This window comes from Hevea brasiliensis, chromosome 2 (genome assembly GCF_030052815.1).
Source record: "Hevea brasiliensis isolate MT/VB/25A 57/8 chromosome 2, ASM3005281v1, whole genome shotgun sequence".
Taxonomy (NCBI): domain Eukaryota; kingdom Viridiplantae; phylum Streptophyta; class Magnoliopsida; order Malpighiales; family Euphorbiaceae; genus Hevea; species Hevea brasiliensis.
Window position 1 is genome coordinate 121954678 of NC_079494.1, and position 14602 is coordinate 121969279.

Genomic DNA, 14602 nt, shown 5'->3' on the forward strand with positions numbered 1-14602 from the left:
AGGCCAAGTGTAACTTAGAAGTGGTTCAAGTTGATGGCAAAACATTTTGCCACGTATGGACTAAGGCTGATGAACCTAAACATTACTATTCATAGCAGGAAATTGGGAGGACAGTGAGTTGAAATTTTAAAAGAGTGGGAGGATAAGAATGCACTTTGACTGTTCTTAGCAACAATAAAATTGTGTTCTGTTTTAGTTTTATGCAAGCTTTAAACACTCGTGCGTGGCTGTGGCTTTTATTTATTTATTTTTTTATTTATCATATTAATATAATAAATAAATAAATATTTATACTGAAAAAAATATCTAATTTTATTTTATGACAATATAGAATATTATATTTACATCTTATAAAAAGAAACTATTATAACAATAATTATTGAAATCATTTAATCAATTCAATTGAGGTAAAATTTTAATCATTTATTATATTGTATATTTTTTATGTATATATAATTTAACTTAAGACCAATTAATATTAATAGTAGAAAATTTATTATTTACTTATTATAATATAATGAATAAAATATAAATTTTTTAAAAATATTTAATTGTTATAAAAAAGATAGTAGTAGTACTGGTTAAAAAAAAATTAATTAATCCATCTAGAAAAACTTCACACTATTCTTATGAAATGGGTTTAGCATATAAAAACAATATATATGCACATAATTTTAAATATTTTTTAACTATTAAAAATAAATTAAATATATTATAATGATATTATTAAAATTTAAGAGCAAATTAAATTTAATTATTAATTTTACTATATTATTTTTTTAAAAAATATCATTTAGTTTACTATTTTTATTTTCTAAAATTAGTTTAATAAGTAATTAATTTGATAAAGATATCCCTTATGAATTGAACATGTATATATATATATTTCTCTACTTTTCTTATAAATATTTGATTTTAGTACAACTATTTTATTTTTTTCCTTTTTCTTTTAATTTATGAAAACAACTTTTAATAATGAAATTTACAACATTCTAATTATTGATATTTTTAAATTAATAATATTTTATTTATTTAATGACATAATATTTAAAATTAATTTTTAAATATGATAATAACTCTGTTACTCCGTCAAGAGATTTCTGACGGATTGTAAATTAAGTAGAAGAGCTAAAGGGCAAAATGGTAAGAACAAGCACTTTTACTGTTCTTTTGGTATAATAGTATACTTTACATGAAATGTGGAAGTTTAACTTATTAACTACAAAAACCAGTTCTTTTTTGTATTGGTATTGGTTCAACAATAGACGGTACAAACTGTATATTGAATAAACTGTATTTATCGTCTCAGATTATCCATTTCTGAATAAGATGAGCTATTTCACATATGATTACTGCACAACCTTAAACACAAATGCTAAACAGTAAAATGCTATGGCTATAAATGGGGCAGTAAGTAAATATTACTTTCTTACTGTGCATCTCTGTCCAATTCATTTGGGGTAGCCGGTTGGAGGATAACTAGGAGCTGGAGGATAAGCACCAGGTGGTGGTGGTGGTGGATATGCAGGTGGAGGGTACCCAGCAGGAGGGTAACCTTGAAAATAAGGGGGCGGAGGTTGGCCGTAAGGTGCATACGCCTGCTGTGGTGGATAGCCCACTGCTGGAGGAGTTGGCTGATCAATACGTGACATTTGCTGCATCGGAGGCACTGCCATAATAGCCTGTGGCCCAAACATACCATCTCTTTTATCCATTTCGACCTTGTGCTGGGTCTGCATTTTTCCAAAGTGTAAGGAACTTTAGCATTACACCGTCAAGACTGTACTAGAAATAATCAACAAATAAGGGGTTTAGTTAAAGCACTCGTTATAAAACAGAGGACAGATTGCTTGTTTATCAGCAGATTTTAATTCTTATAATAGTTTCTAGTCGAAACAAATGGATCACATAACATTAGTGAAGGGCTTAATATTTTTTTACAAGAGTAAGATGCTAAAGCTTTCAAACACATCGAATTTTATTTATTGCATACCTGAATGCATGGGCAAACTCTGCCAAAACAGAACAAAGCAAAAAATTAATACAAGATTCAAAAATCTCTCCTTCTACCAAGAAAGGGGTGCAGTACTGAAGCCTTACGAGCAAAAAGCCAAGTCAGCCAAACAAGACAACATGTCCGCAAGGTCTCTAATTTCATCGCTGCCAGTTATGCAAGCAACTAGGGAACATATACATGCCAATTGCTGCAGGCACATCATGAATCCCTAGAAAAAGAAAGCAATTTGTTATAATTGGCATATCTGTAAACTTTGAATCAGGAGGGAAGAAAGCAAGAGAGAGAATACAATGATGCAGTTGTCACATTGTGTAGTCTGTATGTTGAATTCATCTTGCAATAGAAAGCGAGTTGAGGCAACTGAATTGGCAAAGCAACAGAAGACCTGAAGAAAGAAGTGAACGGGAAAGAGATTGATTTTGAAAAACTATACATACAGAGTGAAAAGTCAAGTATTTTGTTGTTCAAGTTACTCTTTGACTTCAGCGAGATTGGATCAAAGTCATACCTCAGTGCAAAGACACAGTTCAGGGCAATGACTTTCCCCGCATTTACCACTACATGGTACATATCCAGCACAGCACATGTACCTAAACGAATGCAAATTTGAGTAAGCAATAATCAGGCCATCATTCACAATGGGTGTTCTTCAGATGTCACTTAAATGGAGAAAATGACGATAATTACCTTGACATATCATTGTAAAGAGCTCGTTTGCGCAGCGTATACGATGCACATGGTCCGCTATCACACAATTAAAAGGGTAAGGTTTTTCATATCATATATGACAAATGTATCTCAACTATTCTATTCGATAGGATAATCCAAAAGAGATCCAAAAGCTATGCCAAATTAAGCAGCAAAGACTAGAGATGAAAGAAGTTACCAAAACAGTGCGAAACAGCAATCTGCATATTTAAAAAGAAAAATCCATCAGAGAAACTCGAGAAAGGTGACATAAAAAATCAGTGACTCAAATTTTCTGTTTGGCCACTGAGAAAACAAAGAAGCAATGGTAAATTCTACATAGAAAATAAAATCTCAAGTTCTCAACCATAAAAATACATCATAATGCTCACTTGAGGAGCTCTAAAATGTCACTTTAAGTTTTCAAACTTTCAATTGTTTCCTTTGCCTACATTTTGATGATAACCAAACAGAAAAGCCAAAAGAACAACCAGACAATGCCTTAATGAATTTAAAGGTAAACCAAATTCGGCAGCTAATGAATTCTAATAGACACTTTCGATTCAATGAAGCCATTATCTTCCTATCATTTGTCTTCAACAGCGAAGAATCTCATTCACAGATCAAAATTAAAATTTTCATTAAAAATTCTCAACTCATTATCGCAAATTATGAATGGAGTTATAGAAATGAAGCTGACGATCTCTCTCAGCCACCAAACAAAAACATAAAAGTCAATTAATCAATGGAAAAAAAAAAAGAAAAGAAAAAGAAATAGATGAATACAAGGAGTATCGGCAACGACGGTGCTCATGAGATCGGTGTGCCAGAGATTCGTGTAACTCTGACGCATCTGCATTTTCTCGACCTGATCGTCCAGCCCCATTTTCCTTTGCAATCCAAAGAGGAAAAAAAAAGAAAATAATAATAATAATAATAAGCCCACCGCTTTTACAGAGAAGCCAAAGGGGAGGGTAGAGAAGGAGGACGAAGAGACCAGTTATAAAGGAATTGAAGCGTCAAAGACGACATTATATATAAAAAAAAAGCGCCATGGTCATCAGTTGAGAGCCCGAGAAGGAAACGCGAAACCAGAATGAGAAAAGCCGTTCGTTTTGGAAGGTGTACGTAAAATCTCGCAGGGACTAACGGAGAGAACCTATATAGTAAAACTTATTATTTAATCCCTTCGTCTTAACAAAACTTTTCAATTTATTTTAAAAAATATATTATTTAATTACTCCATCCCGTAATTATAAAGTAAAATCTATTTTCTAACTCAATTATTTAATCATGTAATTTAAATAATATAATTATTTAGTCTTCATAATTTTAAATTTAATAATTATCCACTACCTTCCTATAATTATTCTCTTTTATTTTATTAACTGAATTAATAAAAAAATGGATAAAACAAACTAAATATTTATCAAATATTCGAATTAAATAATTAATTTTATTAAAATACAAAAATTAGATAATAGCTGATCTAATTACATAGCAAGTCATTAAATTTTTAATATATAAACACATATAATTTATCATAATGATTTATATTATAAAAGTTAACTGATTTTTATGATATAAATAAATATAATTATTTAAAAATTTTCTTTTGAGTATACATTCATATTTTTAAGATTTATTTTTATTTTTATATTTTTTATTTATTAATTTATCATTTCATATATGTGAAATTTCTGTTAGGTCGGATAAAAGTAATTTAACATTAATCTTAACACGTGGTTAATTTAATACGACCCTCTTTATGGTTAGTTTAAAAAAATTATTAAAAATGTAATTGATAAAATAATTATTTAAATATAATAATTAAATAATATTAAAAATTAATTTCAAATTAAATAATATATTTTAATATAATAATTAAATAATTTCAAATTATTTTTTATTAATAATAATTAAAATTTTGTCCTCAATATCTCTGTTATTCTTTTAAATTTCCTAAAACATGATACCTTAGTTCTTTCAAAATTGAAACTCAAATTTAAAATTTTATAATATTAAAATAATTATAATATTTTTAAATTAAAATTTATCAATAATAATAATTATTCCAATTAAAAAATATACAAACATGGAAAAATAACAAGAATACAGTAATTAATTTAGAAATTTGAGTTAATGCATTGATACTATAACAACAAGAAATTGAAGGGAAAACTTTAGAATGACCTCATCGATGATGAAAAGGAAGAACGTCTTATATACAAAGCGGGAAGAATAAGTGCTTTAGCTAATTTTTCAATAGAAACAGTACACGTGTTACAACTACTATGACCAATAGGGAAATATTCAATAATATTTTAATGTGAATAAATTAAATATATTATTAAAAAATTCAGATAAAATAATATTATAGCCAGCCAAAAAAGGGTGCAGGTGGGTGCAATTAATGCTGGTGATAGCCTCATATTATGATATGAAGAATGACATATTCATATCTTAAACTAAACAATAAAAAAATAAAAAGAGGAATAATAAAACATATTTGCAGAGAGCCACTGATCATATATTCCCTTAAAATCACCAATTAATTTAAAAAAAAAAAAAAAAACAGCTAATGTTATGGCCTTTGGCTGTGGGTATCAAACCACAGTGAGGCACCTAGCTAGTTAGCTAGCTAGCTAGGAGTCTGTCTAAAGAGAAAGATATATAAAAAAGAGTCAGACGTAGAAAGCAGGCAGGACAGTGAGAGTAGTGCTCCTTGCCAAATCTGCAACCACTACAAGCCAGGTACTGTTTGCGGTACAAGTTGCAAGCTTCATGAAGAAAACGCCAAAACAAAAAGAAACAAGTTGCGTCTACAAGCACCATTTTAACTAGCTTCAACTGCTCCTCACTTGTACCGACCATTAGTATCTAGCGAGCAAATCACTTGGAAAAAATAAGAAGTCAGCTTCAACCTATATCTTTAAGCCAATAGCGAAATTCCACACCTATTTGTATTCTGGAAAGACCAAAAGGATCGAAAGAGAGGAGCTTCGTCCCATTTGTTTGGGACAAACCCCATTTTCTCCCCATTTGTTACTCGAGTTTCGGACAGAACTGGCTCTTATAAGTTGTACATTACAATGGTTGATTGCCTGGAAAATGGAGGAAGTTAATTGCAGTTTAAGAAAGTATATATATATATGTATATATATAATTGGAACTTATTACTGAAGCGTATTCATTCAGTAGGTTTTTCTCTGTTTTCATACCTGGGGTTTTCTCATTAGCATTGGTGCTGCAGATTTTTGGTACAGTCTGATCTCAAGAAATCTTGTCTTTTTCCTTTACATGATATGTTGATCCAGGGACAGGAAATTGCTGCTTCGGAAAGCATTCTGCTTCCTCCAATTCGACCTGGAATTTACCGTGCTTTGTTATGACATAATAGTGACCTTGTTATGCAAATATTTATTTTAAATAATAAAAAACAATTATTTTAATCATCCTATATTAATAATATTTAGAAAAAAAGTATGATACCAAAAATATTTGTTGAGATAATAAAAGAAAATTGTTTAAAAATTTTGTTCTCATAACTATAATGCTTGTATGCAAATAGAACGTGTGTGTGTATATATATATAGACAATTTTTTATTATCCTCTATTAAATATGTTAAGGGTAAAATATATTATTATCATCATTTCTATAAAATTAAGAAATATACTCAAATTTATAATTAAATAAAATAATATTTAATAAATTAATTAAAAAATTATTATGATTCACAATATTAAAATTTTAACTAATTATCAACATATACATATTTTCATTTATTATTAATTTTTAAATTAAAATTTAACTATATATATATAATTTAATTATTTTTAATAAAAAATAATAATTAATAAAAAATAAAATTAAAATTGGTCAGAAAGAATTATGAGTTTATCCTTTATCACATTGTCATGGGCATTCGAATTATAACTTAGTACAATAATCGTATGATATTACTCAATAAATTTAGTTTGATTAATATAAATAATTAAAAATTTTATTTTAATACTAAAATTTTAGGAGTAAAAAATTATTAATCTTCAAAATTATGTAATTAAAAAAAAATATCCTGACAAATATTTAAATTCTCCTTAATAAGTTAATAATTATTTATATTTAATTAAATTTTTAAAAATATTAATTTTAGTGACTTTTTTTTAAATTTGACTCTTTTTTTTTAATTTAAAAATAATATTACCTCCAAGTGTGAATAATTAATGAAATCTTAAGCCAAATTAAAACATTTATTTGTTGTGATAAAAAATTATGCGGTCCCCACTTTCTCTCTCCTTTTGAACGAGTTTGGAGGACCAGGTTTCCAAAGTTTGGCTGGAGAGGGGGAGATCGAGAATCAGGAAAGTGAGATAGAGGGAGAGAATACAAGACTGACCCAACCCTTCTGCAGCTGAATTTCGACTGGTCTATGCCCATGAGAGAGATGGAGGGAAGTTCAGATCTCTGCTTGCTATTTTTCATTGGTGGGAATTCAATGTTACTGTTATTGTCATGAAAAATTGGATCTTCCGGGTCTGTTTTATGCTTCTTTGATTATTGAAAGCTCCATTTTCTTTCGCTTATATAGACTTTGCATGATGGATTTTGTTGCTTTTGATTTTTTACAGTGATGAATATTTATCAATTTCTTTGTTGGATATGCAGTAATTTGAACTTTTAGGGCTCTTGTATGGGTACCTTATTTTTAATGTTCATTTTTTCGCTATGTGTTTATTTTAAGGATTTCAATTGCCATGTGCATATAACTAACAGCAAGCCAGTCATTTTCATTTGCAACTTGCCACGATTGACTGCAATGTTCCCATCTATTTGCACCTTAATATCGTTTCTTGTGGGTATTCTTTTTCTCGATTACTTTGCTCATAATTATTCATTGCTTGTATTATGATTTAGTTTTCTGGCACATATGGTGTATGGGTTCATGCCAACGAAAATCTTGAAGACATTTTCTTTATTAGAAATTGGCCCTATGCTTTCATTAGTGTATTCATTTTCAGCAGAAATGCATGGCTGCACATGTGCATTAATTCTGCAGCCTATGAATTTCAAACAGAAAAAAATTAAGAAAAATGGACAGGATTTTGGGATGGGGATAAGTATGGGAAGAGTCAACCTTTTTGGCCAGATTTTAAAAAGATCCGATTGTAAGAAATTCTGGACTAATTCCACTTAAATGAGCATGGAACTGAATTATTTCATTATATTTTTGGAAGTTTACACATGACAACAAATTTCTATGCACTTTGTTTAGGACTTACACTAATAAACACTATTTTCATAACTGGCTTGATCATTGAATTGAAGAAGGTAGAGGAACAAGGGTCAGACTCGGAGGTTTAATTAGGATGAAATTGGGGTCGTAATCGATATAATATTAATCATATTTTAGATACTGAAATTAGTTGAGTTAGTGAGACGTTTTCTACAGATATGAAAATGCAGAGAAGTTACAGATTCCTTAGAACTTCTAACATATGTGATGTGTTAGCCTTTCATCACGTAGAAATTTTGCATTCTTCATCTTTCTTTTTCCTTTGGTTGTCTTCCCTATTTGATTGCCTTGCAGATATCAGATGCATGGTATTTTCTCCAGCCCTTCCTAGAACATCATGACTACTTTGAAGTTTTGATATATTTTGTCCCAGGAGTTGTCTCAAGATTACCAACTTGGTTCACAATGCTGTATTGCTACATTGCCTATATTGTGAAGAAAAAAGAGTGGCCTCACTTCTTTAGGTTCCATCTTATGATGGGCATGTTGTTAGAAACGGCCTTGTAGTTGATATGGTATACAAGCAACTTCTTTCCTCTCACACACTACAAAGGTACGTGCAGGGTGTCTTATTGGTCAGGTGTGGGATTAGAATACCGTGGAGTTCTGTTGCAGTGTGTACGGTGTGCTTTTGCTGGTGGTTATGCTCATACCCAGTTATTAGCGATGCCGCCCTAATCCATACTCTGTTTAACATAGGAGGGTTCCAGCGGCCATTCTAGGAAAGGCCTCAGGGTTTGAGTTCATATATTTGGTTGCTGGCATGAGATTTTAGCAAGGGAAAGAAATAATGGAAAATAGAAAGGATAGGATCTACTCCAGGTTTTTTTTTTTTTTCAATGTGTTGCATGCTTAATATTTTGGGGAGAATAATGATAATTTTGTGATTTTTTGACATAAACAGAGATCAGATTTCTGTTGTGTATTTTTGTGCTGCTTATATGGTATCAGGATTTCAATTGCTTTCCAATTCGTTCCTGTGTTTGGGGTTATGAGGTGCTTCCATGGCCAAAATTTCGCATTAATTAGCAAGATCGTAAGTTTTAGACACTAATGAATGTGGTAAAATTATTCAGCTGAGAGAAAAAGAATCAGATGAAGGTGCTTCATCGGTTGTTTTAGGAAGAAGAAGAGAGAGCCCAGGAACTTGGAGCTAGCTGCGTATTGGACATGTAGGAAGCAATCTGGTTATATTTCTTCTGCACATCTCTTGTCATTTGTATATTGAAAAAAAAAATAAATAAATAAATCTAGAATACAGAATTCTTTCAGGAGGGTTTCAATCTCTGGTTTTACATGACAACAATATATAATATTCCATAATAACTTATTATTATTTTCCCCTCCTTAGTAAAATTTATTACGAGTTCATATTCAGTAAATTTAAGACAATCATGTCCTGCAATTTTCATATACAAAAGCAAAGAAAAGTAAAAGGATACTCAAAGGAAAGCCTTTCCACTACTATAAATTGATGTGTCAGCCAAAAAAAAATAATGAAGAAAATGCAGCTCAAGATTGGGAGGAAATTAAGATTCTCAGCTGAAGGAGGATTTTGCAGGCGGTGGTGAAGGAAGTTTAAAATTATCAAAGTGTCAAGGATCATTGGATACGCTTGTATTGAATTTTTAACACACATTTCTATAGCCCAAGTGATGGCTAATATTAGAAAAATCTTTTTCCTCCAATGCTAATGTAATGATTGTTCTGTTGCTTTTGAGATCATTTTGGAATTTTTTTTTTAATTTTTTTATTGGCCATGTACATTTTTATATATAAATATCTTCATCTTGAAATGGGTACCAAAATAGAGGTAAGGCTAGAATCATGTAATATAGAATAAAAGGGGGTGGTCCTGTGGTTTCAGGTTCTTCTCTTTAATTCTCCTACAGAGATAGCAGGTTAATAGTTTCATAAAAATCAAACACACCAATCCATTGATTACATTCACTAATCAGCCACATTTGTATATATACAAGTCCTAATATTTGAGAAATATTTAGTGTTTTTAATTTAAGATTACTGTGGTGATTTCAATTATATGGATATATGTTACTGTAACGAAACATCAACATCGCTTCAATTGGCTTCCCTTTACCCCACTCCAGCTTTTTGCTTACTTTGCCGTTCTGTGGAGAGAAAAGGATCAGGACATAGGGTGGCCTACATCTTTCTTATTTTGGATATATATATACATAGATTGTGCATTAAATAATAAGTACCCATATTCTAAATTATTTAATTAATTAAATGTCTGTTTTACGTGAAAGCTCTTATTTCCAATATTATTAAAAAAAATATATTGAAAAACATTATTTTATTATTTTAATTTTTAATATCCTCTGATTAATATGTTTAAAAAAATTATTTTTATCAACAATAATATCAAATAAAACTTAAGTTATAAGAGGTTTCAACATTAAGGATCTAAATATTTAATTATTGAATTTTATATTAATGAGTTAGATCAGTAGGATAGGCAATTGATTAATGGTGAAATGCTGATACTTTGTTACCATTTGCTAGCAGAAACCATAAATAGGGTGTAAGCAAAAAAAAAATTATCTTTTAATTTTGATCTTTTTGGATTCTAATGGTTCTGTATGTGTCACTTTATAGCAATAACCATAACCTAATCTCTCCCCAGCTGCTGGTTCCCGATTCTTTGTTTTCACGCCTTTGACCCTCTATCATCTCTATCCTACGCGTCAGGGCCCCTCCCTTCTTCAAGGGTAGAACTAGAAATTCATGTTTGTGGAGTTAAAAATAAATATTAAAAAAAAATAAAATTTTAATACAAATGTTGAGATTAGAATAAACAAAAATAAAATATTAAAATATTAAAATTAAATAAATGAAATTTATATAAAAGTAATAAAAATATAAATACTGGGGAGAAAAATTGTAATATTTTTATAAAAAATACTAAAATTTTAATTTTAAAAATTTTGAGGGGGTAAACGGAAATATACTTAAATTCATAGGTAGAATTTTAATTTCAAAAACTTTAGCACACATGTATTTATTAAAAAAAAAAAAAAAAAAAGCGCACACATGGAGTTGCGCCCCCTGCTCTTCTTTCCTCCTTCTCTCTGTGTGTCTGAGAGACAGTGAGAGAGATTTTTAAAGAGAGACAGAAAGAGAAGTGACTCGCTTGGATCTATATAATACACCTTTCTTCTTTATTCTATCTACCCATATCTCTATCTATCAAATATGAGGATTCGCAAGAACGCAAACCTTTCCTCCCTCGTGTTCTCGCACGCTTCGGGGCCTGAGGTGCTGCAGACACACGTGTGCCAGCTGAACCAGTCGCCATGGGATGTGATTCCTTTCGCTCAAGAGGCTTACCCATCTTCTCTTCACCAGGTTACTTCATCTATCTTTATTTCTTTCTTTTTTCTTTATATTGTCACAGATCTACCAAAACCCTCTTAGCTTTTCTCTCTATTTATCCTCCCTCTACCTGCATTTTCTCTTGCTCCTTCTAGGGTTTTTCGAGTATGCAGTCTTTGGGTTTCATTAAAACCCTAAATTTTCTCGGTTTTGTCGTGTATTTTCCTCCAAATGGTCGATTAGGTTAATGGGTCTTCGTCATTTCTTTCTATTTTCTTCGGGTTCGGTTCTTACTCCTTGGCTTTTTATTTTTCCATCAGTTCGAAGGAGAAGATAGCTTTACCGGAAATGGGAGCTTAAATGATTCTATTGGTGCTGTTGAGAGGTAATTTAATCTCTATACTAATTTCTTGTCGTGTTTTTCACTTATCGAGCATTAGGGTTTTTCAAATATTTGGATATATTCCAAGTAATTGCTCAAAATTTGTGATGAGTATCAAGCGTCGGTTGTTGAATATATTATTATATAATACGCAGCAGCGTCGCGTCGTTAATGGAAGAAGCAGAAGACAAGGCGGCGATAAAGATGAGGGTCGATAACATGGTCATCGACGATAATTATGAAATGGAAGGGATCCCAGGGAAGAAGAGAGTGTTCGACGATTACGAAGAGATGAAAATAGTTAACGAATTCAAGTTCAAGAAAGGCGAGAAAATCCAGTGCTGCAACAAGACCGATGGCAAGGGTTGGCATTGTAAGAATGAGCCAAGAGAAGGTCACTCTATGTGCGACCATCACTTGCTCAAATCCTATGCCAGCAACAATAATGTTACTTGCTGTCTTGGTCTCCCTACTAGTCCGTCCAGCAAGAAACAAGATAAGGCTATAGCTGGGGGTCGCCGTGGCCGGGCAAAAGCAGCCAAGAAAGGATCATCATCTAGCTCGAATCCTTACGAATTTTATTATTATTCTGGATTTGGGCCACTGTGGGGGAAGAGGAGAGGAGATAGAGGGGAAGGGAACAAGAGCGGGGTTAAAGAAATTGAGATCAACGGCATTACCATCGCTGATATTTCCACACCTCAAGATACGACGCCGTCTTCTACTCCTTCGCCAATTGAACATCACGAAGAGTTCGATTATGTGGATGTGGACGATAGCGATAATAGCGATAGCGGGAAGAAGCGGATGCGAAAACCAGTGAAAGCAAGATCCTTGAAGTCCCTCATGTAAAAAGAGGGTTTTGGGGACGGAGGGAAATTCTCCTTTTTTTTTTTATTTATTATTTCTGTGTTTATTTATTGTGTTTCTTTTTTATTTATTTAGGGTTAGGGTTTTTTTTTTTTCTTTTTTTCAATTGCTCCTTGTTATTATTTTGGCGCATACTGTGCTGTGCTATCGTTGTGTTGTGTCCCGGGTGATGTTAGAACTTCTCTGCAAGCTGACAGTTTGAGAAAGTATAGGGTGTAACTCGAGCAGACTTTAAGATTGTATTAGCAAGTCAACTGTTTGGAGATGGAAGGGTAGAATAGTAATTTGACTTTTGTTTGTATATTTAGTTATTTATCTATCTTCTAACCGGTTGCGCAGATGGATCCTTCAGGTGAGGTCCGCATTCAGTAGTGACCTGGAAGGGTTTAGGAGGATTATTAGAATTATTATGGAGTTGATGATAAATAAATTGATTTTTCTTCACGTAATTTTATTCATACGTGCTAATTGTTTTGGTTTAGGGATTATAAAATGAAATTAATATTGGTAATATTGATAGATTATGTAAAAGATTTTCTATTTAATTAAAATCCAAAGTCAGGTGGGTCCATTTTCCGTTTATGATGATCCGTATAAAACTAATTCTCTCTAAGTTTATGGCTTTTGCGGTGCCACCTTTCATTTTCAAACTGTGATTCGATGGTGGGTGGATGACAAATTTTCCAAACATGCTAGCCATTTTTTTAAATGTTTAATTAAATGAATTTTACTTAATTATTTAATTAAACAAATAATTCGTTATTGGTTTATAAAAAAAAAAATTGTTTTTAGAATGCACAGAAACGATCACCGTTTCATTCAATATCTCTATTTTTCGTTTTCTAATGATTGAATCTATACGATTTATTAATGATAATTTCTTTATGTAGTGAGTAGTTTGTTATTAATTTAATCATTTTATTATTAAAATTAAATGATCTGTTTATCAATTACACGAGTTCATTTTTTTTTATATAGAAAATTTAATAATTCACTAGTAATATAAGTGCAAAAATAACCATTTAATAAGAGAAAAAAAATATAAATATAAATATAAATGTATTTTTAGAGAAAATTTGAGTAAAAGAGAGTAATTTTTTGGATAGTAATAAGTTTCTTTTTTTTATTTTAATTGATTAAGGAAACTTTTTATAGTATTTCTTTGTTCAAGTACTTGCTATCATTATTATGGTTTGTAGAAAAATTAAGATCATTATATATATATACTTAAAAATATAATGTCTTCAATTAAAAGGAGTAAAAAATTCATACTATATTTCAAACTATTAAAAAAAACTCATCATCATAGACAACAAGAAACAAATAATAAAATCTCGCCAAAATAATACTCCCATAATGACAAGACTTTAATATCAAGGAGATCTACAAAGATAAATCTAAATTTATTTTAAAAGGATATAAAAATTAATAGTTTATTAAAAAAATTAAAAACAACAAAAATAATAATAAAAAATCCCAATCTGAAGAGAGAGATTTAAAAGGGTAGAAAAAGAGAGAGGAGGAAGAATGACGAGACAGATGAGGATGGAAAAGGATTTCCATTTCAAGTTATTATGAGTATTGTAAAATTAAGATTTTAATCCTAATTAATGAAATAGAAAGTAAATTCACTTCATTTTTTTTTAATTACACTAATTCTTTAAAATTAATAAGATTTGCTATCAATATATGATAAGTGGTAATCCATTATTATTATTATTATTACTATCAGAAAAACAAAAATTATAACTCATACAAATAAATAATATCTTAAAGAATCTAATTTCAAATTTAACAAAAAATCATATTAGGATGTGATGAAAAATTATAAATAATTTCCTACATTATAATCGAATAATTAATCATTAAATAATTTGATTAATTAATTGATAATTAATTAAATATAAACCCTATAAAAACTTAATAGTTTAATTAGAAATTTAATCCAAACGAAGCATTAGCTACCTAATTGAATTGTCAAATCTTTTTTTTAAGCTTATATATATATATATATA

General features: G+C 30.3%; 2 protein-coding genes and 1 long non-coding RNA gene across 5 annotated transcripts; 2 read left to right on the forward strand and 1 right to left on the reverse strand.

Moving 5' to 3' along the window:
* Positions 1 to 1234: 1234 nt before the first annotated feature.
* On the reverse strand, positions 1235 to 3783 carry LOC110660615 (uncharacterized). The gene is made up of 8 exons (XM_058130490.1): positions 3491 to 3783; positions 2904 to 2925; positions 2705 to 2761; positions 2526 to 2607; positions 2307 to 2402; positions 2101 to 2225; positions 1994 to 2012; positions 1235 to 1733 (listed from the first exon to the last, which is right to left on the reverse strand). Exons 1-8 carry the CDS (start codon positions 3588 to 3590, stop codon positions 1452 to 1454), a joined length of 783 nt encoding a protein of 260 aa, XP_057986473.1. The 5' UTR covers positions 3591 to 3783; the 3' UTR covers positions 1235 to 1451.
* Positions 3784 to 6930: 3147 nt separating this feature from the next.
* On the forward strand, positions 6931 to 9335 carry LOC110660616 (uncharacterized). 2 transcript variants are annotated; one of them, XR_009146610.1, is made up of 2 exons: positions 6931 to 8995; positions 9076 to 9335. It is a non-coding gene; the product is annotated as an uncharacterized LOC110660616 (long non-coding RNA). The 2 variants fall into 2 exon arrangements; XR_002495970.2 differs by having other exon boundaries at positions 6931 to 7239.
* Positions 9336 to 11053: 1718 nt separating this feature from the next.
* Positions 11054 to 12887, forward strand: LOC110660617 (uncharacterized). Of its 2 annotated transcripts, none has more exons than XM_021818958.2 (3): positions 11054 to 11368; positions 11656 to 11720; positions 11873 to 12887. In XM_021818958.2, the coding sequence occupies exons 1-3, from the start codon at positions 11216 to 11218 to the stop codon at positions 12567 to 12569; spliced, it is 915 nt and encodes a 304-aa protein (XP_021674650.2). In that variant the 5' UTR covers positions 11054 to 11215; the 3' UTR covers positions 12570 to 12887. The 2 variants fall into 2 exon arrangements, with proteins under 2 accessions (XP_021674650.2, XP_057997673.1); XM_058141690.1 differs by having other exon boundaries at positions 11876 to 12887.
* The last annotated feature ends 1715 nt before the right edge of the window (positions 12888 to 14602 follow it).

Bases quoted from the DNA above. Each gene is read 5' to 3' on its own strand.
- LOC110660617 (XM_021818958.2), top strand. From the start codon at position 11,216: ATGAGGATTCGCAAGAACGCAAACCTTTCCTCCCTCGTGTTCTCGCAC. The intron at 11,369-11,655 runs GTTACTTCATCT...TTTTTCCATCAG, and splicing joins ACCCATCTTCTCTTCACCAG to TTCGAAGGAGAAGATAGCTT. The intron at 11,721-11,872 runs GTAATTTAATCT...TATAATACGCAG, and splicing joins TCTATTGGTGCTGTTGAGAG to CAGCGTCGCGTCGTTAATGG.
- LOC110660615 (XM_058130490.1), bottom strand. From the start codon at position 3,590: ATGGGGCTGGACGATCAGGTCGAGAAAATGCAGATGCGTCAGAGTTAC. The intron at 2,926-3,490 runs GTATTCATCTAT...TTAAATATGCAG, and splicing joins CGTCGTTGCCGATACTCCTT to ATTGCTGTTTCGCACTGTTT. The intron at 2,762-2,903 runs GTAACTTCTTTC...ATTGTGTGATAG, and splicing joins TGCTGTTTCGCACTGTTTTG to CGGACCATGTGCATCGTATA.